General features: G+C 46.3%; 1 protein-coding gene across 5 annotated transcripts in view; it reads left to right on the top strand.

The window, feature by feature from the left end:
- The window catches only part of TRIM9 (tripartite motif containing 9), a 95,420-nt gene extending 81,289 nt beyond the window's left edge, over positions 1-14,131 (top strand). For 3 of the 5 annotated variants that reach the window (XM_057725030.1, XM_057725028.1, XM_057725027.1), the window contains exons 8-10: positions 7,205-7,508; positions 9,803-9,965; positions 11,981-14,131. In XM_057725030.1, the coding sequence (XP_057581013.1) occupies positions 7,205-7,508; positions 9,803-9,965; positions 11,981-12,043 (530 nt within the window). In that variant the 3' untranslated portion in view covers positions 12,044-14,131. Of the gene's footprint in view, positions 1-3,201; positions 3,391-5,905; positions 5,948-6,356; positions 6,381-7,204; positions 7,509-9,802; positions 9,966-11,980 lie in introns of all 5 variants that reach the window. The other 2 variants (XM_057725029.1, XM_057725026.1) reach the window with 1 other exon arrangement.
- Positions 14,132-24,990: the final 10,859 nt, after the last annotated feature.

Here is a 24,990-nt window from a genome sequence, read left to right as displayed (position 1 = left end):
AACGTGTGTCTTGACACGTCCTCGTTAAAAACACAGATGTGCCTGGCGTGGCCACACCAGCGTGCAGCTGGCATTCTGTTTTCCATCGCTCTTTCCTGCTAACCTGCTTTTGCTCAGCAAAGCTCTTCAGCAGACAGGATCACTGCACGTGATGAAACATGCCAAGAAATTAAAAATCTTTTAAGAAGCTATTTGTCTTTCTCTCGTGACCTATACGTTAAAAATTAATAATATCCTGGATAGTAACTATGACCTGAAAAATAGCTTCGTATCATGTATCCTGAAAAAACACTAACCCAATTCCTCTTTGTCGTGACAAATAGAATATTAATGGCTGAGACGCCTTCTCCAGGTCTCAGTAGTTGGGCTTGGAAGGAGAGGTAAGGAAGTGGGAGGTACATCCTTCCTGCATCCCAGGTGTAACAGATACACACCTGGGTCGCTGTGAGTACGCTCAGGGTTAGTTGTGTGATTTGGCTAAACACAGGTGTGGCACTACTGCTTCCAGTATTTTCTTATTGCCTTTGATTCGTGTCTTTGAACATGTCCAGAGGGGCATGATGAGGAGAGTAAAGATTTGAAATCCACAGCCTAGAAGAAAGGTTGGAAATCGAGTCTACGTATCCCAGAAAAGGGATGATTTAAAGGGCACCGGTGACTGCTCTCAGATCCTGGAAGAACTGGTGATCTTTCCTGTGTGGCCGCAGAGAGTAATGCTGCAGGTGAGGAGCAGGGCCTCCAGAGAGGTACATCCAGACCCATGTAAGCAAGAACTGCAGACAGGAGGGGCTGCCTCGAAGCCACACGTCCTCAGCCTCAGGGATTCCGAGGGGAAGCCTGCGATTGCTGCTCAGGTGTTATTGAGATACGTGTCTTCCCTCTAAGACTCCTGCAACCTACGGCAGTATCAAGCGGCTTAGATGACCTGTAGGCAGCTGACCCAACACTAGTACCATGTGCCCGTGGGGAAGAGTGCAACAGGTCTGGCTGGGATCAAGTGGAAACTGCTCTCTCTCTCGTGCTTCATTTGCACAGTTTTCATGATGAGGTAGGACATTTTTTTTAGGAGCTTTTTAGAGAAAATGGGATAAGAGCCCAGCTGGGACGATATGGGAGGCCACAGGTGGGAAAGACCCAGAGACAGAGCTGGAGTGATTGGATAACATGGGTATTAAATAAGCTTGCCTGAATAGAGAACGTGGTTCAAGACTGAGAGGAGTCAAGGAAGACTGGGTCATCGATCAATGATGGATCTATACAGAAGGAGAGAGAAACTAACCACTTTAGCCTCAAGTTGTTGATCCCATGAATAAGCATAGCTGCCCTCAGCCCCGCCCACAGAGTGGTGCCGCCACCAACCCTTAAGTGCCTCCTCCTGGTGCTGAGGATAGAACAGGTGAGTGTGCTGGGACTGGATATGCCCCCTGAGTCTGGGTTCAACACCTGTCTCCTCACTGGTTTTCAGATGATGACTCGAGGGTTCAATATACTCTGGAACTCATTTTAATATATATATATATCCTTTCCCTTAATTTTCAGGGCAACAAGTATTTTAAGTATAATGAATTAATGGCTATCACCTGGTGAAAAATACATGTGCAAGCAAATTCTTGTTAAAAATATTTTACTGAGATACAGTTGTAAATTCTCTCCCTATAAGGGAGCCCATGTCAGTTTGCAGTTCTATGCAGTTGTCTTTCAGTTTTTTCCATTAAACTAAAAGACGACTTCTCCCCTGAGATAATTATAACATCAGTCATTTCTGAACAAGGAAACAGTCACACACGCCAAGTTACCCAAACCATATGAAGTTTAGGTGGAAGAAAATTGGAATGTATTCTTGTTAAGAACACAACGCCTTAACTCCATACGTAGCAATTCCTTTTCTCTGAAAATCTGGTTTGTACTTTTCTTTAAAAAAAGAAAACAAAATCCCCCCAGGCTAAAAAAGTTAACCTGAAAAGCTAAGTTTAATGTTATAAGTTCAAAAATGAAAACGAGGCTGGGTTGGCAGTATTAAGCTGAAACCCGCCAATGCCCTTGCTCTGAGCTCTTCAGCTGAGATCTGTTCTGCACAAACGTGCCCCACTGAGCGTGCAGGGAAGAGCACTTTGATAGGATAAGGATGTGTGCAGCACAGAGGCACGTGCTAACAGACTCAAACCCAGGAACACACTCTGGCCACCAAAACAAAATTATTTTTTTCATTGCGGAGAAAGTTCCTTGGCGGTTTTGGAAATAGAATACTACCACCGTGCCATCTGTATTCCCTAAATCATCACTATCAAAAACTGAGTGCGAAGAAGCCCCCAACTGGTGAAACACGTCTCTCTGAGCAGATCACCCTACGGCATACAACCACCTATTATCTGACAAAAGACGAAGGAATGATTTTAGTAATTTAGAGAAACTGCCTCTAAAGTACCCTCAGTTCTAAAACCAGATCAAGTAATGGATATGTCCTTACCCTGGTACAATAGTGATCTTCATACCAGACCTGACTATCTGAAAATAAAGACATTTTTGCCACCCATGCACCTCACCACTGCCCACGGTCTGTTTATTGTTAGAGAACCAGAGATCTTCAGGGCATCCTTAGGGGCTGATCTTAATTCAGAAACAAAGGTAAGGCTCCTTCCCTGATTACTTGCTCAACCCTGTCTTCCGCTCTCATTCAAAGAGCAACTTTTGATTGTGGTGGTGCAAAAAAACCATCTTGTCCATTTAGAAATGGAAAAAATATATTAAGAGAGAAAACGGAAAATATAGAACAGCAAAGAGTTGGTAAAAATCATCACCTCCTAAATAGAAACCCTTTAGGAGGCCATTGTTGTACAGGTAGTGAGATCCAAGGGAGCTGAAGAGGATAAAGTATGAATCTCCTCTTGGTCATCAATGGATAAAATTTAGCTCTAAGTTTTCTAAATGCAACTCTAAAGATATTTAATTAAGAGGAAACTTCCAACACTTTCTCTACCACTGAAAATTGGAGGGAAATGAAAACAATTGTCTGTGATATTTGCAGTATCCTCTGGTCGTGGGTTCTGACCTGCCAAGAATTCCTTCCCAGTTTCAATCCACACTGGCATCTCTGGGGTGGCTGAGGCTCTGTGAAAATGCATTGGTAAGGCAGGACTTGGGGAAGTGAGCATGACCGGTGGCAGATTTCTGATCTCTAGTTTGCATTGATCTTACATTTAGACACAGATTCAGAAGAACAGACAGTCCCTTTTCCAGTGCCTTCGGAAAGATTGCCGCTCCGTAGAAGGAGTCCTTTCTCCTCCACCCTTAATCTACAGCCCAGCTTCCCCGGGAGATCCTACTTTGATTTCCGATCCTCACCCCACCAGCTGAGCTTGCACTCCTCTTTACAGTCTCTCAATGCACCGGGTGAGCTGAGCTCCTCTGACCTTTCCTCTTGATCTCTGTGCCTTGAAGGCATCTCTGAAATACCTGTTTTGTTCTTGCCATTCATGTGCGTGCAGAGGGTGATGAGCTAGTCTCTCTGTCTGTGACCCGCTTCCAGTGTGAGGATGATGGAGCTTTGTGGCATTCTTGTTTGTGTGATGTGAGGACCATCGGGCTGTGGTCAGTGTATACAGTGGCATTGGAAAGTGATGAGTGAAGTTGTTCTTTTTGCACAGGCTGGTACCACCGTGGGAGGGCTGCTCTGTCATCACGTGCCGTGGTGCTCACGCACAGGTCCTGGCTGAGTGGAGGCTGTGGCCTTCGTCTGGAGGTCTGCAGCCCTGCTGCATCCAGGAAACCAGCTGTGTCTGGGAGACTGGATCTGTGCATCCAGCCTGGAGTGGTCTGATTAAACATAGACTCAAGAGATCTTTATTGGAAAAATAAAAGTAAAAAACTTGCCAAGAGCAGAATGTATCATACAAAACAGGCAAACCAGAGAGCAGAAAGTGAAAGTATTTTCTGCAAAAGCCTGTGCTCCCTGGTCAGACGGTCAGGCTCAGGGCTGATTTTTTTCTAAGCAAAGGGGAGGAACCACCACCAGCTGAATCAGAAACCCTTAACTAGCCTAAGGCCTAAAGATGGGAGTCACTGAAAAGTCTGGCCCCCCAAAGTTTCCCACAGCCAAGAGGATTGTGACAGGGCTTCAGGCTGATCTCAGGAAGCTGGACTAGTGATCTATGCAGTGACCTCTGTCTAGCCAATAGAATCTTAAAATATCTAAGACGCAGACCTACTTGATCTCTTTAGGACTATCTTGTAATCAGGAATACACGTGATGCACATTTCTCATTTCCAGAGGTTTCTTTTGTTTGCTATGTTATCCTTTTTGGTCATCCCACATCCTGGAATGAAGAAGGCCACAGCATGACCATGCAAAAAGGATGCAGGGACTTCAAGCTCTCTTTAAAATGACATTTTCTTTGTGCTTTTGTGTTTCTTATTGTTTTTCTGTGCACTATTGGCTTTTAAACATGCTTTGTTATGGAACTCTTTTCACTTGTGTCTGATGTACTGAAATATTGTCATAGTCTTTGTAATGTATATTGTCTCAAGAATAAAATGAAATGTGGGTTTCTGGATATTTGATGGCTGTGTTTGACACCAGTGTTCTAGTTGTATCGTTGAACCTTAAATGTACGATGGTGTGTTTAAAGTAGTGTAAAAAGATTTCGGAAAACTTGTTTTGAAAAAGACTTGCACAAGGCATGATTCATTTAAAAAACTTAAAGCCCTATTCAGAGTCTACAAATTTATTTCCAAAGCTGGATGTGAGATTCCGTTTTAAAACTCCATGTGTTCCGTACTCACTAAGTGCTGACCTGTGAATAGGAATTGAAGTGATGACTGATTGAAACGAAACATAAGTATCAGCCACGAGTTGGAGAAAATGATTATTTTGCCCGTGAATTCATCCCAGACAGAAATAAAGTAATCAAGAGTAAGGGCATAATCTTTTCCTTTTGTTTTTCATTCAGTCATTAGTCCTTTCTAAGGTGCTTTCTTAAGTCTTCCAAAATTCTTTTCATTCAGTGTCTGACCCTTCATGTAGCACATATGAGCCTTACCGGGTTGAAAAAAATTAAATGATCCTTTCTAGGAGATACCCTGGTGCTCATCAAAAACACATTTCCTAGATCAGTCACTGGCACAGCTTGAAATGGTAGTTCACACACCTTTGAACATTTTAAGACTAGACTGCTTCATCCACCCTGATGAAGCGTCTCTTGGGGACGGTGAGGGTGTGTTCAGGAGAGGGGAAGTGGTTGCAAAATGTCCACAGGTGATTCCAACATATCTCTGAGGCCACTCCCACCCCCTCAGCCACCATCCCCCCTCCCCTCCCTTAGGTGGAAAGGATGATGCAGTAAAACAATCTAAGAAAGAGACGAGGTCGTTTTTGTATGTACGACATTGAATTCATGTCATTATTAATAATTACCAGATGTATTCATTAACATAAGGATTACGTTACACATTTAGTTATATAATTATCCTTTGACTTGGGCCCAAGTCACGACAAAGGCCTTTTGGCATAACCAGCGTTAGAAGTACATGGACTAGTGATGTAGAATGGGATGTTATCAAGATCCAGTGATTTCTCCATTTTTAATTGCATGAGTTTTTCTCATTTTCTTTTGAATATGGAAACTTTAGTAGAAAAGATTAAACTTGGAAGATTAAGGAAATTTAAGCTGTACAGTTTAGAAACAATTGGAGGAGACTTTATTTTAAAAAAAAAGATGTACTATTCATTTTGAAAGGGCAGAGAAGCAGTTTTTACACAGGCAAGTAAACTGAGATAAAAAGGGCTTTGGTTTTTCATGAATCAGGCCTCTGGTGACTCTGTTCAGCTGGTGCTTTTTACGTGTATACAAATAATTTTTATTGACCTGGTTGTTGTTTCACAGCTTTGATGTGTAGTATCTCTTTATAGGATGCAATTTTGAGACACAGTCTGCACCTTACTCTCAATTAGGCAAGTATACCTATTGTAATTGTTACCTTTTACTTCTGTGCTTGGTATGCTTCATTCCCTTCACAAAATAAATGGCGGCAGCTTATTCTGTGTCAATAAAACTGTCTAATTGTCATTCAAATCCCATTGTAGCAGTTTCTCACTTACCTTAGAATGAAAAAGATGCCTGTATTTTTAAATTGTATACCTCAAGGAAGATTACTTTCCCCCCAGATGCATCGATGCAAAGCACTCTTTATAAGCAGAGCACTTGAGGGCAAAGGTACTAATCAGATCAGTGGTGGTAGTGTATGCAGTTTTCAACTGAGTCTTTTTTTGGTATTAGTCTATCAAAAGAGATGTTTTCTTATCAATGTCACTTTTGCTTCCTGTTTCTCTCTCCCATGCCTTTCACTTGGAATGACAACAGTTGACATTAAAAAGCTGTTGGCAGGTATGGAATAACCTTATTCTGTTACAAATAGCAAAGACCCAAGTGCATGTGAGGTGGTCCACAGGTTTGATACGTCAGCAATGTCGTCTGTCCCGAGCGTGTTCTTGGTTGGCGGTATTTAGAACTCGGGCACAGCGCTGTGTACAAAGACGTCATTCCATCTGCACTGAACGTCCAGAACGTTTTACGCGTTAGTTTTAGGAGTGACACCCAAACTGTATTTATGATGAAGGAAGCAACCTGTCTTACATCCAGGTCACAATCACTCATGAAAATTAGTTTTTATTGCTGATAGCGTCGAAGCTTTTGAGCTTTTCACCGACATTGAGGCAATTTGCAAAACGACTGGATTTTTGAGCACTTCTGCAGAAGGGATACTTCCTTGTTTCACTGTTTTATCCCTCCTCCGTCTAGGACTCTTAGCTCCTAGCCTCCCCGTCTCAGGGTTACACAGGCATCTTAGCGCATCCTTCCCGCCTCATGTCTCTGGTGTACTATTCCGCCAGACACCGGGTGAAGGGACTTGCCCCTTCCAAAACCGATGCCACTTCACTCCCGGACCACCTGGTCGGGAGTGCAGTCTGAGCCAGGTAACCCCGGCTGAATGGGTCGTGCGTTCTCCGTCTGCTTGTGGGAGCAGAGAGCCCCAGCTCCCAGGAGGCGCCCCTGTCTGCTCCCTCAGAGCCCCTTCTGGCCCTGGACGTCTCCTTCCCGCGTGGAAGCATGCAAACGGGACAAGACGCTCCTCTCCAGCCCAGGAGTGAGTTGCGGTGTGAGCTCATCGGGCCTGTCTTGGTAACTGCCCTCCCTTCTGTTGTTCCCAGTGGCCTGGTTTGCTTTCGACCCTGGCTGCGCTCACCCTGACATCATCTTCTCCAATGACAACCTGACCGTGACCTGCAGCAGCTACGATGACCGGGTGGTGCTGGGGAAGACCGGCTTCTCCGAGGGCGTCCGCTACTGGGAGCTCACGGTGGATCGCTACGACAACCACCCCGACCCTGCCTTCGGCGTGGCGCGCACGGACGTGATGAAGGACGTGATGCTCGGAAAGGACGACAGAGCCTGGGCCATGTACGTGGACAGCAACCGGAGCTGGTTCCTGCACAGCAACGCGCACACCAACAGGTACCCTGCCGCCCCCACCCAGGCCTTCCTCACGTCGGCTCCTGGTCAGGGACCAGAGCCCGAGTTCAGGGACCCGTCAAACGGACGACAGGAAGGAAGTCGGGCAGGCAGTCTTTATTAGGTAGCAGTCCTACCGCTCTTGGCCGAGTCCATCCTGGTGTTTTCTTGTCTGCGTGTCATGACAGAGACCTGAGTCCTTCCCCAGGCCCCCTCATCGCTGTGGTCCACCCAGGGCTGGAGACGAAGAATCCTTATGCATGTTTATTAGAGAAAAACATCCCGGGATTCTAAAAGCCAGACTTACAGCTTGCCCAGGAAGCGCTTTTGGACAAGATACTTAGTTTTTCTGAACGTCGTTTTCCAACCCACCAATTAGGAAAATCATGCTTTTCTAAGCGTAAATGTTCCCACGGTTAAATGAGTCGTGCAAAAATGCCTCCCGTCAGAGGCACCTGGAAATAGAAGCCACTGTGCCTCTTATTCTGAGCAGCACTGCCGCTGCTGAGAATAGTGGCCATTCATTCCACTGAATCTAATGGGCGCCAGTTTGGATAGCTTTATGCTTGAAAACCTCTCTTCTTATTGTGTAGATTCAGAGCACCCAGTTTGCTGGGGAAAGAGAACACGGCAATCGCCTTAGGTTTTCCTTTACCCAAAACATAGGCAGTTATAATTTAGCTCATACTATGATATTTTCTCTAGACTTCCTTTTTCATTTGGTTTGTGTTTTCTTTCTCAAATGTATTTTTCACACATTTCCTAGGTAGAGACGTGTCTTTTATGGACCCTGGTCCACCTTATTCTCAAATATATCCCCAGCATACATTCTTATTGATGTCTGTGGGGAAAAAAAAAATGCAGTTGTGTTCAGTCGGATCACAGGGAAAGTGAGCCGGGCAGTGGTAGGCAGCGGACTCCACTGTGTCAGCTGTTTCTGTATGCCTCTCCCTGCCCCTCTTCTAGCCAGCAGGACTCCTGGGGCCCCCACTTCCTGTGCCCTTGGGACAGTGTCTACACGTCTGCATCCTGCTGTGCGTTCATCACTATCCCTGGAAGTGAGCACACATGTCATTCCAGCCTGATAGCAAGTCCTACTGGATGTAGATAAGCTGTTATCTTCTGTAATTCACATGTGGGGGGACCCTCTGTCACCAGATCCCTGATGCCATCACCCATGCACCATGCTTACTTTTCCCTTTTAGCTTCTTTATTTTGGAGTAAAGGAGTGAATAATAGCCCAACTGCCACACGGTGCAGAGAAGCACGTTCTCAAAGCCGAGCACATCTGCCTGCACGTACACTGCATGTCACCAGTGCCTTCATTGCGGAAGCTGTGAACGTCCAAGACCCAGTTGTGTTTGAACGACCATGTGCAGTCTGTGTTCTGCAGGCCGGGGGGAACGAGCCACACGCTTCCGTGTCCGTGCTCTGTGGAGATGAGGCGGAAGTTCAGTGCTGCTAGCTCTCGAGGAGGAGGAAAGAGACAAATCTGACCCACTGTGCTTGAGGGCTTTCCTGAACCATCGGTGGAAGCATAAGGCACCGTTTGTTGTCCAATGACAGTCACTCCACCTCCCACAGTGTAATTAATTATTTCTCCTTACACAGAGGAGAGTCCTCTTCTTCAATGTGGTCATTTTATGAAGCGCCTCCAGCTTCCAGATTCAAATCCAGCATGCCCCCACGCACCATCTCTCTGGAATGACTTTTTCTGTGTAGCGCACAGCGTAAGGCCCCAAATCCAACGTCCATGCGTGTGTTTTAGGTTCCGCTTACGTGCGTCCTTACTTTGACTCGCAAGTGAAATCGTTTTGGATTTCATGATGTGTAATTCACCTCACGTGTGCTAAGCGCGTGACCCAGCTCTAGGCAGAGCTCTGAGAGCCCAAGGGCTACATTTTGCTCTGGGCCTTCGGTGCTTTGTTTTCTACTGCGTGGCTTGGCGTAGAGGCCTGTGTGAAGGCGTTGACTCTCAACACAGCAGAGCAGCGGGAACCTGGACGTTCTCAACGGGGCAGGGAACGGGGTTTCGGGGAGCGGGCAGAAGACTTGCTTTTTTACACCTGGAGCGCAGATGTGCACACGGCGCAAGCAGACACACAGGCGACGTGGTAGTAAAATCGTCCGTGAGGAGCGGCGTGAAGAGGAAAAGTGTTTTAAAAGGCTCCTGGGGTGCGGGTGGGGATGGAACGGTACTTTTAAAGGGGTTAAGAAATAGTGGGTCAACCATACAGAACGGGAAGCTTCTAGAATGATGACAGGCAGGTGAAACCCAACGTTTTCTTTTCCCACAGGACTGAGGGCGGGATCGCCAAGGGGGCCACGGTCGGCGTCCTCCTCGACTTCAATCGAAAAACCTTGACATTTTTCATCAACGACGAACAGCAAGGCCCCATCGCGTTTGAGAACGTGGAGGGGCTGTTCTTCCCGGCTGTCAGCCTGAACAGGAACGTGCAGGTGAGCTCGGGGCTCTGCCGCGGGGGGGACTCAGCCCCAACCCCCCGAGGCCCGGAGGGAGACGCGGAAGGAAAGGGGGTGGGGAGCGTAGGGGTGGACGAGACAGGCGAGCTGGTTCCAGACCGGCAGAGCCCCCGGCACTATGTTCCGACACAGCCCAGGGACCGGCAGCTGGGAAACTGGGCTTCTCTGCGTGGCTGGCTAATGACAGTCCCTCTGAGCCCTGGGTTCCTCTCTAGTTAGAAAGGAAACTCCTGAGCCAGCTGGTGTGAAAACAGATGAAATGACCTGCAAAGCGCGGTGAGTGCCTGAGGAGTGAAGGTGTGAGCCTGAAGTGCTCGCAGGATGCTCGGAAAGTTGGGGCATCTCCTCTGCACGCTTATCAGTTCTGTGAGGTGCTTCGGGGACAGAAAACGTAGTCCCTGCCTGCGAGTTCCTAAATAAAGATTGATTGTAAATAGTGATTACAGGTTCTTCTCCTTTAAAAAACTATCTATTGAGGGCCTTTACTATGTAAAGGCATATTGACGTATTAGAGGCATGATTGAGGTATTGTAAGTATTGTTTTTATCAGTGAAAACAAAACAAAAACCGTGTCCTCTCAGGGCTGCATTCTGGTTAGAGGAGACAGACAGTAAATGATGAGCACAGCTGCTGTGTTAATTATGTAGCGTGTTAGAAGGCGATATGCAGTGGAGAGGAGACCGAGGGTAGGGCAAGGGACCACGAGTGGGAGGACAGTGGCCGTCTTAAGCAGGTGGTCAGCGTCCTTGGGCCTTACTGCAGTCACAGGTGAGCTGAGCCTGGAAGAGGGTGAGGGAGTGAGCTGTGTGCGGCTTTCCAGGCAGAGGGAACTGCCAGGGCAACGTTTCTAAGGCACGGGGGGCCTCACGTAGGCAAGGGAGGGCCACGGGGCGGCAGCAGGGGCAGATGAGGGGCCCGAGGAGAGAGGATCAGGGCCGTGCGGGAGGCTGGGCCCTGCCAGCCCCGGCCGGGGTGGGGGCTTTCCCTTCCGTCTTGAGCTGGAACTCAGCATCGGGTGTGAACTTCATCCAGCAAACGGCTGCCGCGCGATAGGATAGATAGGGCTTGAGAATCAAAACACTGCTGGTGATTTTTGCTTTATACAGAACCACTGTCTTGGCAGCTGTTTTTAAAAATCCATTCTCGCTTATCAGTGCAGAAGCAGCGCTCGCCACCCAGTGACCTCTGCCCTGCTCTCTTGCTGCAGCTAGATGGGTTTTTCTGGAAGGCTGAAATCTAATCTGATGGACGAAAGAAAGCTGTAGATTTTCCTAGAAGTGCGTCTTAGAAAGCCCTCATTCAAAGTATTCCACACCTTCAGCTGTTTCCCTTGCAAAGAATATTGTATCCGATGCTCTTCAGGGTTTCCGGGCTGTTCTGAGTATCTTTAGAGAAAGACTCTTGGGCTGGGGAAGACAGGGACGGGAAGGGGAGAGAGGACAGACAGCACTGCATGGACTGGTTCCAGCCTGGTCCGTGCAGCCATCCACTTAGGACAGGAATCTGTGAAATAGTAGACGTGCCCATGTTTCTTGATACCTGACAGTCATCTCTGCCACACCAAAATGAAAGGTTTAACCTAACGGGAATAACGAGTGGACAGATCATAGGGGAAGGGCTGTCCGCTCATCTGTTCTCTGTCCTTGGATTTGGCAGTGAGCACTGCGATGTGGCCAACAGCTTTGCTAACTTTCACATCAGGGCCTGCGTGTTCAGTCATGAGGAACACAGTTGCCCCAGAGTCCTGTGAAGAGGCCGGTGGGTGCGGACCGTGTTATCAAGTGTGTCCAACACCAGGGAGCCCAGCGTGGTGGCCAGGTTCTTAGCACAGGCTGAATTCTACTAGCATTCTCTTTCATGTTTGCTAGAATCGATGTTACAGAACAGTGAACAGATGGCCCTCAGAGCTGGGACCACACCCGCTGTGCCCTGGGGAGGGGTGCAGGGCAGGATCCTGCCGTGCCTCCGGGAATCACGGTCTCTTCCCCCAGGTCACGCTTCACACCGGGCTCGCCGTCCCCGACGTCTACTCCAGCAGAGCCTCGATAGCCTGAGGGTGCGGAGGCGCCAGTGCCTGCGAGCGCGAGCCGGAGCTGCAGGGAGAGGGAGGAGGGGAGAGCCGCTGACCCGCACACCCACGGCCCCCTTCCCTCCAGCCTCTCTGCTGCTGTCAACCCTGCTTTCTCTTCCACGCTCAGCAATTCTAACCAACAGAGGACCTAGACAGCCCACCTGGTCACTTTGTTTCCACGCCCGTGTTTTGCTTTCATTTACATCAGTGCTTTATGTAGGTGAGTTATCTTTTGTTTCTCTTCTGATTGTGTCATTGGTGACTTACTGAACTGGCACTGCTAAGAGAAAATTCTCCTGATACCTTTTTTCTTAAAAAGAGGTAGGTGGTAGGGAGAGGGAGGGAAGGATGAGCTGAGTTTGGTGCTGGCCGTTTAGAATGTTCTTGAATGTTCTGGCCCTGCGGCCTCTCCTGCAGCGTTCGCTCTGCAGAGCTCGTCTTTTCAGCAGGGAGAAGCTTTACCATCCACTGAGCACAAAACTATCCACTACACGACGACATAAAGGTTTCACAGCGCGGCGGGCTCATAGGACTGCTGGGTCGTTAGGACAGGCCAGAAACCCCGTCACTGAATGAAACTGGAAGTCTCTAAACAGGCAGGCCAGGGGACTTCCTGATTTGGTTCATTTATTTAATACAGGTTTCTAACTGAGAACCTATTATGGACCAGGGACTGTTCTAGACAGTGGAGACACAGCGGTGAACACACAGGTGTGGTCTCTGCCCTCCTAGAGCTTGTATTGTCCTAGGGGAACAAACCAGAAATAAAATGATTACAGATTGTTATTAGTACCAGAAAGGAGATAAGGGCCAACGAGGTTCACTGGTGAGATCTTTCAGCTCCCCTACAATGCTGCTAAGAATCCACACGTTCCGGCCGTAGCGCCAGAAACATGCCAACTCAACGCCTTTTCAGCTGTGCTGTTTCTGTTATGGTACCTGCTACCGTTCATCACAGAGCCCTTCTTTGGTAGAAACGATGTCAGCATCCTTATTTGTCAGTGCTGCAATGATACTAAGCCTTAAAAGTGAATGTGGAAAAGAATGAGTGACTGGAAGGAGGACGCCTCATTCTCTGTAACGAGGTATCTTAAGGTGCGGTTCACGGCATTCGCATTCTCAGGATTAACGCGCTTGCCTCCGTGTCGACTCGCTCCCTGTGTCTGTGACACACGAAGTCCATCTGCCCTGCAGCCATCCACAGCCCAGCTTTCTGGAATACGTCAAATCATGTGTGGAAGGAAATGAAACTGTAGGTCGCTGCTATGACTGATAGCAGAATAATAAGCTTATTACTTCCATGTAGAGATAGACTTAAAGAAGCTACCCTCAGATTCTTTTGTTCGACATGACGTTTTAGAAAATGTAGGACCTAGAAAGAGGTTCTGGTTAGTTATCTAAATATTTGCCAGGGAGCCAAGAAATTCACCATGAAAAAAACCCAAAAATAACACAAGGGAAGAGGTAGGATGGGAAAGCAAACAAATTAAAGTTTTGGCAGGGACGTCCCTGGCGGTCCAGTGGTTAAGACTTCACCTTCCAGTGCAGGGGGCGTACAGGTTCAATCCCTGGTCAGGGAGCTAAGTTCCCATGTACCTCGCGGCCAAAAAAAAAAAAACCACACACACACAAAAATATTAAAAATTCAATAAAGACATTAAAAATGGTCCACATCAAAAAAAATTGTTTTTAAAAATTAAGTTTTGGCAAAAAAGTAACATGTAAATAGCTAATAATTTACTTTGGGGTTTTATTTAGAGTATTTCTCTTAGCTGTGGTGTTGTTCTAGTCAAGTGTACCTAATTTATTGAATGGGTGCTATCCTGTTTGTGTCCACCTTGGTTTTTCTTGGCTACAGAGATGCTCTGTTGCAGGCCAACACTAATTTAATATTTGATTTTCTCTCCAATGAGACTCGATGGCTGGGCCGCTGTAGACGCGTAGTTACTCTTGTTCCTTGTTAAATTCGTCCTGCTAATTAGATTTCTAGTGACTGGTAACACGTAGTTTACACAGAATCGCAGCTATCGATGCACAAAGCTACTGTACTAGAATAAATGGATATTTCTGGTGTGCCAATAAATGATTTTTATGAGAGAACATCCTATGTCTCTTTAGAATTTCTTAGTGTTTGCCTATTCAGGGTGACAATTCGCCTTTGTCAGAGCAACATTTCTTCGGCAACGTGTCGTTGGAAGGTCCCCCAGAGCTCAGGAAGGCACCTGCACGTCATCCCATCTCCTTGGGAACCTGGCCCTGTCTCCTAGTGGTACTGACCTCCTGAATCTTAACTTAGTATGAAGCATTAGTAGTTAGATGCTGTGGAGTGTCTGCTTCCAAACATTGGGAACTTACTTTAACAAGCCTGCTCCTAGAAGAGCCACAAGCTTGTACTGCAAGATACAGCGTCACTGACTTTTTTCTAACCTGATTCCTTCACCATTTCTTGGAGTGGCAAAGCAATATGATTGTTTTTAAATAATTACAACTGGCCTTTTAAAATGAACTGCCTTGGTTTTGTACTGAAAGAAAAACATCACCTAAAAAGCATATTGAAATCATGGGTTAAATCCATTTCACCTGCCTTCACGGATCTAGGTTGTTTTCAGATGCGCATGTCCTCCAAGTCACACGCAGCCTAAACTCTAAGATGATTGCGGGAGTCGTTTTGCAGCAACTTGGCGTCAGCTGTGTCTGGCTCCAGCCGAGGTGACTGAGACGGGATAGGATGACCGACCCGTCAACTGGGCATGCGTGAGTCTCCTCTCGGTGACCTTTGGAAGGGGCAGGGGCCTTGATTAGTTACTCCTGGGCAGAATGACCATCACGAATCCTTTTCTGATCACCTTTCCCCACGCCCCCCATGCGCACCGTGAGCCCCATGCCTCAGGCCAACCTGCTTCCTTCTGCAGTCGTTCCACAAACACCCCAGCCCCTGGCCTTGGGGCGGGAGACGGTTGAGAGTTGTTCCCTAGTCTGTTTGCTTTGCTGGAAACTTCTGCATCCCAGCGTTTTGGTTCGCTGTGCCTCGGGCAAAACACACCTGATTCAGTGACAATACGATCCAGGTTGTGAGCTCTGAGTGGAGCCGCAGGCAGTCGTTCGGAGCTGCTGCTCTGTGTCCGTCCAGCTCTCTTCACCCCCTACCCACCCACTTTGCTCTTCTTCCTCTATCGTCCCACCCTCTGGTTCTCTTCTCTTCTGTTCGCTACCTAATGGAACGTTCTAGGCAGGTTTTACTCTTCCCGTGGTGCTAAGGTTAACAGAACTTCTGATCCCCCTCGAATTTCCTCCTGGGAGTGATTAAGTGATTTGCAAGAAATCACCCTATTTTCTGGAAATGAGATCCTCTTTTTTCTAATGTGTGTGTTCATCTTTCGTCCATCTATTCAACTCACTGATAAGAAAGGATGGCTTGCTATTGAATCAGAACTTCTGATTATGAATCAAAGAAACTATAGTGATTAAAGAAGTTCGTGGATCACACTACCTTATAATTTATATGAACATGCTAAAGATATCTGAATATATTCTTCAAATCTATGAGCCAGCTACTTCAACCGAGATGGGTATTTAGGGAACCTTGGGTCTGACATAACACATCACATGTAACCAAGGCTACCTAAGTCGTGCCTTTCTCTAAAGACCCAGCTTTTTGGATACACACAGAATTTGGGGTATCGAATAAGAATGAACAGTGGAAGCACCAAATTAAATACACAGAAACACCAGCCTGGTCCTTTGGACTTGTTATCAGCTCCACTCTGCCACAGCTATTCTGGGAAAAGCTGCAGGTACAGAACTCAATACAACAGAATTAGGTAGCCGCGATGGCGGCGTAACCTGGTAAACATATTTAAAATCACTGAGTTGTGCACGCGAAAGGGGTGAGGGGCCACGTTGGACATGACCAGGGCTCCCCTTACAGCCTCTACCAAACTACGGAATAGTCTGTCCCTGTTTCCCCAAAACCGTCCTCTGAGGTAAAGTCTAAGACGGAGGGGAGCGGCATGGAGGACCGAGGTGCTGACCCCCTGGCCCAGCCTGTTCTTCCTCCTCCCACATCCCCTTCGTGCGTGGAAGGACCTTGGTTTGCTTCCTCTTCCTGTGTGGTGCAGACTGCCTGTACATCTCGTCCTTGGCCTTCCTGTCGTGGGCTTTAACCAGCCCCTTTCCTGAGGGCCAGGGTGCTGGAGAGAGTGGAAAACCTGACTCCCACCAGGAAGCCGTTCAGAACAGCTCTTGCACCCCGCCGTGGGCGTGAGTCCTGCTTGCGCTGTTTTTCCTTCTCCCACCAGGTAGAAATAAACATTCACCGGGAAATCTAAGATGGTTAATATTTTGGTTGGTGTTCTTGCCCTTTTCCCCCCAATATTTTTTCCTAAAACTCTCTAAGTCATGACGTTAATAAGTTGTGATTTCATTAATAAGCATGGCTGAGTGTTCAGTTACCTGTTAACAACTTACAAACCGTCTTTAATGTACGGCCACCGTTTTTAATGTGTGTGATGAAGGAAACCATAAAGCTAAAGAAACCCGCCGTGATGGGAGACACTTCATGAAGGTATAAAGCAGTGAGCCGTTCTCCACCCTGCCTAAAATTCTCTAATAAGAACAATGTGTCCAACTATGCATTTATATATGCTCTGCACAAAGAAAGGGACACAAAGCAGGTAAGGCAGGTGAAAGCGCCTCGTGCAATAGAGATGAAAGACGTGTTATGCAAGTATAATCATTAAGTAAGCGCGACCCTCTGTACTGTCAGACAACCTGAGGGCGGTCAGCTATAGCGGCTGAAAGCGCAGCATCTGTCAGTGGCTGTCTGAATTCGGGTCCCGACTCCAAGGTGTGCCGGCTGCATGCCCTGGAGAAAGGGAGGGACACTCGCTCAGTTTCCACATCTCTAAAGTGGAGATGAAACAGGATTGTTTTGAGGGTTAAACAAATAATAAATGTAAGCCGCTCCGAACCGCACCTGTCCCCTAATGAGTGCTGTGACGTGTTAGGGATTCTTCTTTTCTGTGCAATCTGTTGGTGATGTCAGTTGCATCCCTTCTCTAAGATCCCCGCTGCGTGTCCGTAGTGATTCTTACCGTCATCTTCTTGGGTGACAACGCCGATCTTTGGAACTTGACAAAAATTCTTTGCCAAATTCTTCTGCAAAAATTAACGGAAGAATGTAGGCAAGGAAATTCTGAGAAAAAGCAGTAAGTTGACTTATATGACACATTAAAGTCTATTTCAAAGCCACAATAATCAAAATGGTATAGTACTACTGAAGTCAGCTACAAGATATCTCAGAAATAGATATTTCAATGAATGTCGTGCACAGAATCACAAAGGAGGAAATGCATTATTCCAAAATGTTGAAAAGTATTATTTGAAACTTAGCTAACTACTTGGAAACTATATTTTTAATCATATCATGTCTCAGATATTAAGCTGTTAAACATGAAATATTTAAAACTTTAATAAACTAGAAGACACTGCAAATATTCATCAGATCGTTCTCAAGGGGGATTAAGTCACTGTAGATTATGCAATAGGTTTCTCAATTTTCTAAAACTCCTCTCCAACTTGTATTTTACATTTTAAACCCTCCTTTGTTATTCTTGCCTGTATACCATAAGCCATCTGTTTTCTTCTTTAATTAACTGGGCCCACCTTTATCCTGTCTAAACCCACTTTCTAGTACTGCAGATTTATTGAATGTATTGATTTATTGTTATGCTGCTATTAACAAACTGCTTTTAAGGAAAGACTGAGGTATTAAATATGAACTACTCTACGCTCTGTTTCTGGACTATATTTCCAACGTAACAGTTAATGAGTGTCTAATGAGCAAGTCATGTGAAGTAAATGAGGATCCTAATTGTTCCTTCTGTAAAGGCTGATTTCCACATGTGATCTGCGAGAAAACTGCTCCACTCAATATATTCTCCTAATTGCCTGGTGGGCAGTGTCGCTGTCAGATGTGAAGAAATAAGTCTCCAGTCTTATTGGTTGGAGGCTTAAAATGACAAGCAGGTGAAGGTTAATTCTCAGGAGGCTGGTTTCATGGTTAGCAATAAACGGGCTCTGCAGAACATGCAGGCTTTATCTAGGTGTAGTGATGCTCTCAGGCCTGCTGTGCTTGCAGAAAAAAAACAAATCACAAACATCTATCAGAAAGAAATCAATCTTAGAAACTCAGCTAAGACCAAGAATTAAAACATACTGTAGTTATGTATACTGTGTGTAAGTTGGTTGTCCGTCATTCAAGTTGGGGGGACACTTTTCCTTGATGTTGAGAGCCTCTGAGCATCTGCTCTCCATTGCCTGGGGAGAGAGAATCCCAGCAAATCAGATGGGCAACCAGGATGTTACATCAGGAACCCAAAGGGAACAAGAGAGAACAGGAAACAGGGCCACACTCAGCAGCAAGGCAATTCGGATGCATTTCAGGGGTGCTTTGTTTTCTTTTTGTTTTCTTAGAGGTCGTAAGTGTTAGGCTTCATCCTTAATCCTCGGTCAAATCTTTGTCAATAACTAAAGGAAACTCAATCACTGGGGCACATTCCTAGTAGAAACACTCAAAGATGCTATAAAGGACAACAAAGAACAATGGTTCTTCCACCAGGTCTGACTCAATACAAAGTTTTCCATGGTCTGAATCTTCTCAGGGCTGGCTAATAATAACATCATAATATGATACTCTTCTTATTTCTTGAATACAAGGGTTTGTCTTTTTTATTTTTGTGTTCCACACTTTAATATCTCTGCAATGAAGATACATCTTAACACGTGTCAAAAGAAACTCACTAGCCACTGGTAAAGTGCTGATTCTCAACCTTGACCTCACATTGACATCATCTAGAGGATGCTAAAAATACAGATACCAAGCTACTAATGTAATTGGTTTGAGATGCAGCCTGAGAATGTGGGCTTTTCTTACGTTCCCCGGGTGGTGCTAACACGCAGCCAGGGTTGAGGACGCAGGGGTACGGGAGCAGGGGGTGGCATACACGCAGAGACCGTTCTTATTGCCTGTACGTTGGGAAATTAATAAGATGGGGGCGCTGGGGGAGCATCAGTTCCTCAGTGTCACTTCTGTGGAGTCACTTGCATTGACACCTGGTAAGTTTAAATTCACATCGTAATTGTCACTTGAAAGATCTTTTAAAAGATCCCACCATGGGGAATTTCCTGGCTGTCCATTGGTGAGGACTCCACGCTTCCACTGCAGGGGGCCCGGGTTCCATCCCAGGGGTTGGGGAACTAAGATCCTGCACGCCTTGGGGCGTGGCCAAAAAAAAAAAAGATCCCACTACAATGTAACATGGAAAAGAAACAATATATTGTGTGCACACAAAATTAATAATCATATCCTAGATAACGCAATTGAAGGCAATAAAAATTGCCAAAATTCTGAGACCAGATCACAGATTTTCAATTGTTGGGACCAACTGATGTGTTAAAAACTATCATTCAGTTGTCCAAATCTGTCCAAAGCTTCCAGCTGCTGTCCATAACTCTTTACTTTAGTTATGTGTAATTCAGTTAGCAGCAGTACCAACAAAATAGCCAAGAGGGAAATGCAAACCAGCAAACCCCCACAGAAGCCACAGTGTTCTTTGACGTGTGTTTAAGTTATCCTGCAGCATCACAGAGGTGCTAACAAGGTCCAGGTCATCAGTAGGGGTGACCTGACCATCACATTACATGTAACTGCCAACGGCCATACTTGAGAGGGAGGCATTTTAGACCCCATCTGTGACTGTCATTCTGAAGAGGAACGTAGCATGTATCTGAGAGTATAAATATACGCTGTTGTACATGAGAGTTTTTAAAAGTTGTGTGCATTTAATGTTGTATTTGATTTTGGTTTTCTCCAAAGGAACTAATACTAAGTCAGTGGTTCATCTTGCAGTCTACAGCAAAAGTTTCTTACAACTGAGAGATGCTCTAATAATATAGTAGCCATATGTTGAATCTCATTGGTTTCCATGCAACGTACAAAAGGTTTGATGTGAATCATCTTACTTAACCTTCATCTTATGTATTTGTATTATTGCCATTATAGAAATGAGAAAATTGAAGCACAAAGAGGTTAAGTCACTTGCCTGAGGTCACACAGCAAGCAGGTGTCAGGATTCGAACCCAGATGGCTCTTGACCACTGGGTCACAGGACACTGTAATTGCTGCCCAGAGGGTGCGCCCCACACAACACATTCACTAAGTATTTAATGAGCACCTATTAAGTGCTATAAACACGGTTAGGACAACTAGAGAGATGGGTGGATAAAATAGGCACGTTTTCTACCTTCTTAGAACTGCTGTTCTAACAGAGAAATGCAAACAAGTAAAGCTCAAGATAAGTTTAAGTAGTAATACATACTATACCAGAAATTGAACAGGCTAATGAGATAGGAGGTTTTGGGGTGGTCGGCCGTGGCCTCTCGGAGGAGGTGACGTTTGGCTGAAGAGGTGGGGGGATGGCAGGGATAAAGGCCTTGGGGCCAGAGTAAGCTTTGTATGTGCAAGGCGCGAGAGTCAGCGGGCTGACAAGCAGCGAGAGGAGAGAGAGAGGAGAGCAGTGCCAGGTGGGGTGGGGGGCGGAGGGGAGGGGTGGAGGACTAGGGATGGGGTGAGGGGGGTGGGGGGATGGGGAGGAAATGGGGGTGAGGGGGTGGGGGGATGGGGAGGTGGGGGGAGTGGGTGTTGAGGGGGTGGGGTGGGGTGGGGTAGGCCAGACCACCGAGGCTCCTGCAGGCCAGAGGCACCAGTTCGGGGTCTGGTTACAGAACACAGATTTGACGGGCTGGCCTCAAGGCACAGGAGGAAGGTACTAGAACGGCAGGGAGCAGCTCAGAAAGAGGGGATCCAGGGCAGCGCCAGGTCTCGAGGGAGAGGAACCGATGAGCAACGACCTTCTCCAAGCCCCACGAGACCGCACACTCCCACAATGTCTCATCTTTTGGTCTCTGCTCAAGATTTGATTCCAGAAAAAACAGTGTCTGGTTTGGCTTTGGTCCAGCGTCTGCCTCTTAGCTGATGTCATGACCTCGGATCCCAACCACTGCATCCAGTCTGTGTGCTGCTTCCAGAAAAGTGGGGGATGGGTGCTGACAGCCAAACGAACAAAGCAAAGGGACAGGTTGTATCTGTGTCATGTTTTGAATGAATGAATGCTGCTCACACCTGTGCCTTTAATTTCTGCAATATGGGTGGGGGGGTGTTTTTTTTGGGGAGGGGGTGTTTACAAAAGCAAATGTTCTAGAAATGATAGGAAGCAAGGAGACTCAACTTCAACCTCTGCAGAGAATGAACAGTGAAGGGATATGTTTTCTTCAGTATTGACTTTATATCTCAGGAAACTAAACGCTCAGAACTTATTTAGCTCAGAAAACAGCAGAGCATCCACAACTCAGTCGAAACCGGGGCCACAGTCAATGTTACCTAATAAAAATTTCCAAGCAATGAACACAGAAATCACTGTTCTAAGCAACTCAAAACTGAGCTGGGAATTTTTTCTCATGGCACAAAGAACCACACAGTTGATTTTTTTTTTTTTAATTATTCTTTGGGTCTTGCTGATATGAAAATCTGTCTCAACATGGGTGGTAGAGTCACAGGAACCGGTTTCCCAGCCCAGATCAACCACTTATTAGATATGAGCTTAGACAAGTTAGTTGACCTCCATCAGCCTTAGTCTGTCATAAACTGGAGACAGTAATGCCTACACGGCAAGATGACCGGGGAGACTGCATTGGAGAATAGTCGGGTGCCTAACACGGCACCTCTTTGGGACTCCTCTTGAGTAAGCGCGTTGCTGCTTGCCGGGGAGAAGGCTCTCCACACAGTTAAAACCACATTGTACTGCATTTACATTCGCGTGGACATGGAGGGGGAGACCGTTTACACGGGATTTTGGCCTTGAGTACATTTAAAAGACGTACATCCTTTGAACGTAGTTCATGCCAGCATTTCTTGGGACGAGTAATGAGAACCATCGTTGCTGTGACTTTAGCACTCACGACGTCCCAGGCCCTGTTCTAGGCACCTCGTATTTATCCACCTCTTTAATCCACACAACAACCCCGCGAGGTTGGCATCATTGTTAACCCCCATCCTAAAACGGAGAAAACTAAAGCAGGTTAAGTTTGTGTGATGTGCCCAAGACCACACTGTTGGTGGGTGACAGAGCTGGGAGTTGAACCGCTGCGTGCTGGGTCTGGGGCCTTCACGCCTAACCATCTGCTTTCCTTTCCAAACAGCAAAGAAGCACTAATCTCCTCGCTACCTCCCCCATGGGCTACTCGACTTCCTCCCCTGCATGCAAGCTGTTCCACTTGGGATTTGGAGTAACAAGTTAGACCTCTGATTTTAGAGTGGTGTGTGTCGTGTGGGTCCTCAAACATAGATGTAAAGAAATTTCAAGTCTTAAGTTTTGTTAGAAATGTTTATGTGAATCTGAGTTGAGGACAGGGACTGTGTCTCCTTCCATATTATTCCGTGTGCCCGCTGTCCCCTAGAAGCTGTCCCATGAGACTGTGAACAAACCAACCACAGCTACCAACGCATCCACCTTTAACCCCTGATGTTTGGTCACGCGTCTCAGCTCCATCTGCTCACGACAGTGGCACGTATGGCATGAAAGAGCTATTACCAACTGGGATCAGACAGTGGGAGAGGGAAATAGGTCTTCTCCCATTTCCTGGAATAAATGTAAATAATTTATGTCCACGTATTTGACCATTGAGATGCCCCATATACCTGGAATCACGCAGTATCCACCGGTAAGTGACTGGCGTATTTCACTTAGCACAATGACCCCAAGGTTCATCCCTGTTGTTGCATATTGCAAATGTTACTTCTTTTTTTTAAGGCTCAGTAATATTCTATTTTATGTGTATACCACATTTCCTTTATCCACTCATCCAAATTTGGACATTTAGGTTGTTTCCACAGCTTGGCTATCGTGACTGATGCTGCAGTGAACGTGGGAGTGCTAGAGTACATAGACATCAAAGAGTGGCGTGGTGCCTGTCAGGGGCTGGGGAAGGTGGGAACGAGGAGTTGCTAATCAACGGACATAAAGTTTCAGTTAAGCAAGAGAACGTTCTAGAGACCTGCCCTGCAACACTGTGCTTACAGTTAAGAATATTGCACTGTGCACTTAAAACTTGGCCCAGAGAATAAATCTCATATTATGGTCTCACCCCAACAAAGTAAAATAAAATAAAATAAAATAAAATAAAATAATATAATAAAATAAAATAATAAAATAAAAGGTTCTGTCCAGAACCTGGAGGAATTCTGACAGATACCTGGCCTCCCTGAAACCTGGCCCTTGGCCTTGGCCTCGGCCTCCTCGGAGGATCACTAAGCTGTTGCAAGAGGCTCTCTTCTCTAGGCTTTATTTCCCATTTAGTGTCCGTGAAGACAGAGGACAAAGCCAACTCCAGGCAAAATTCCGACACCTTCTCTTTCCTTTCTGTGTCATCACTTGTCACCAGGAATATAGTATCCAAAGTACTGAAAACTTCCAACAGTGACAACGTACCCCACGCCTTAGGACCCATTCCTGCTCAATCTCTTCTCCATGCCCCTCATTTGTCAAATCTCCCAGTCTTTAATTTCCAGGTTATTGCTGTATCAGGGTAATAAACTCCAATATCGTTTCTTGCAACTTCTTACTAAGATATCCATATTGTCTTCTGAACATACAAAACTTTCAGCAGTGTTAGAAATCCTTTCAACCATTTGACAGTGCCTAGAAAGAATTTACACTGATGTCAGCATAAACGGGGCTGACAACTGTGGCCAAGATGCAAAAAGAACCCATTGAAATAAACAGGCTTCACCCTCTGAGACAAAAAAACATGGTCACCTGGGAAGGAGAGCAAAAGAGGCTCGAGTCATCCCGCTATCAGCACCCGCTCAGGAAGGCAGGTCCTGCACAAAATAACACCCGGGGAGCAATGGTCTCTGCAGCCGAGAAGGCAATCCTTTTGTGTCCATCCGGGACAATCCCTTTCGGCACACACACGACAGCTGTGTGCAAGGGGGGTGCTCTGCCATGGAGGCGATGCTGGCATCTGAGGGCTGAGGGCGGGAGATCTTCAGAGACCAGCCATGCTCAGGGTGTTTTGCTAATATTCTTGAGGACAAAAATTATCTTCCTTAGAGAAGCAGGACTAAAGAGAAGGAGTTAGGAGCAGGCTGACTAGAGGGAAAGAATTTTTTAAACTGCAGCCACTGCTGGCATTGAGGACACGATAAACAACTGCTTTGGGTGAAAACTGCTGTTTTTCTTCTTTTTACCCTTTTTCTATTAAAATGCTTTAAAGGGACCTCTGATTATACAAAAGGAAAGCCCCAGCCCAGCCCGGCAGGGATGAATGAGAGAATGTGGAGCTAAATAGCTCCGTGCAGTCATGTGAGTGTTTCATCTTTGTGCAGGTAAGGTTTGGGAATAGGGTTTTGTTTATTTCACTTTAAGAGACTTCTTTTTCCTCCTGGAAGCCCAGAGATTGCAGCTGGGGGTCCCAAGAGAAAGATCGAGAAAGCCACTCAAATCGACAAGGGTGGTCTCTAGGAAAACAGAAGTGGGATAGGACCCAAGGAAAGAAACAGTCAGTAAGGAATTTCCTCTGACACCGTTAGTCTAATAGTCTCTGGCCTCAATGCTGTCTAAAATCTGATTTCAAGTTATTTCCAGTGTTGTGAAATACTTCTAGTACCACCCTCCCTGCCAAGTCTTTAGAGAAATTTCCCCGACTTCTATAAACCAGTGCCAGTTTTAAGGGGAAAGTGCCTCAGTGCTTGGGAATGATTCGGGGATTGGAGAGTAAACTAAAATGCCCAGGAATGATCGAAAAGGCCGGCGCCCAAGTAACACAGATTCTGTTTCTTCCAACACATATAGTGCACTCAGTAAGAACGCT

This window comes from Hippopotamus amphibius, chromosome 2 (genome assembly GCF_030028045.1).
Source record: "Hippopotamus amphibius kiboko isolate mHipAmp2 chromosome 2, mHipAmp2.hap2, whole genome shotgun sequence".
Lineage (NCBI taxonomy): Eukaryota > Metazoa > Chordata > Mammalia > Artiodactyla > Hippopotamidae > Hippopotamus > Hippopotamus amphibius.
This window is presented reverse-complemented; position numbering and strand designations above follow the sequence as displayed.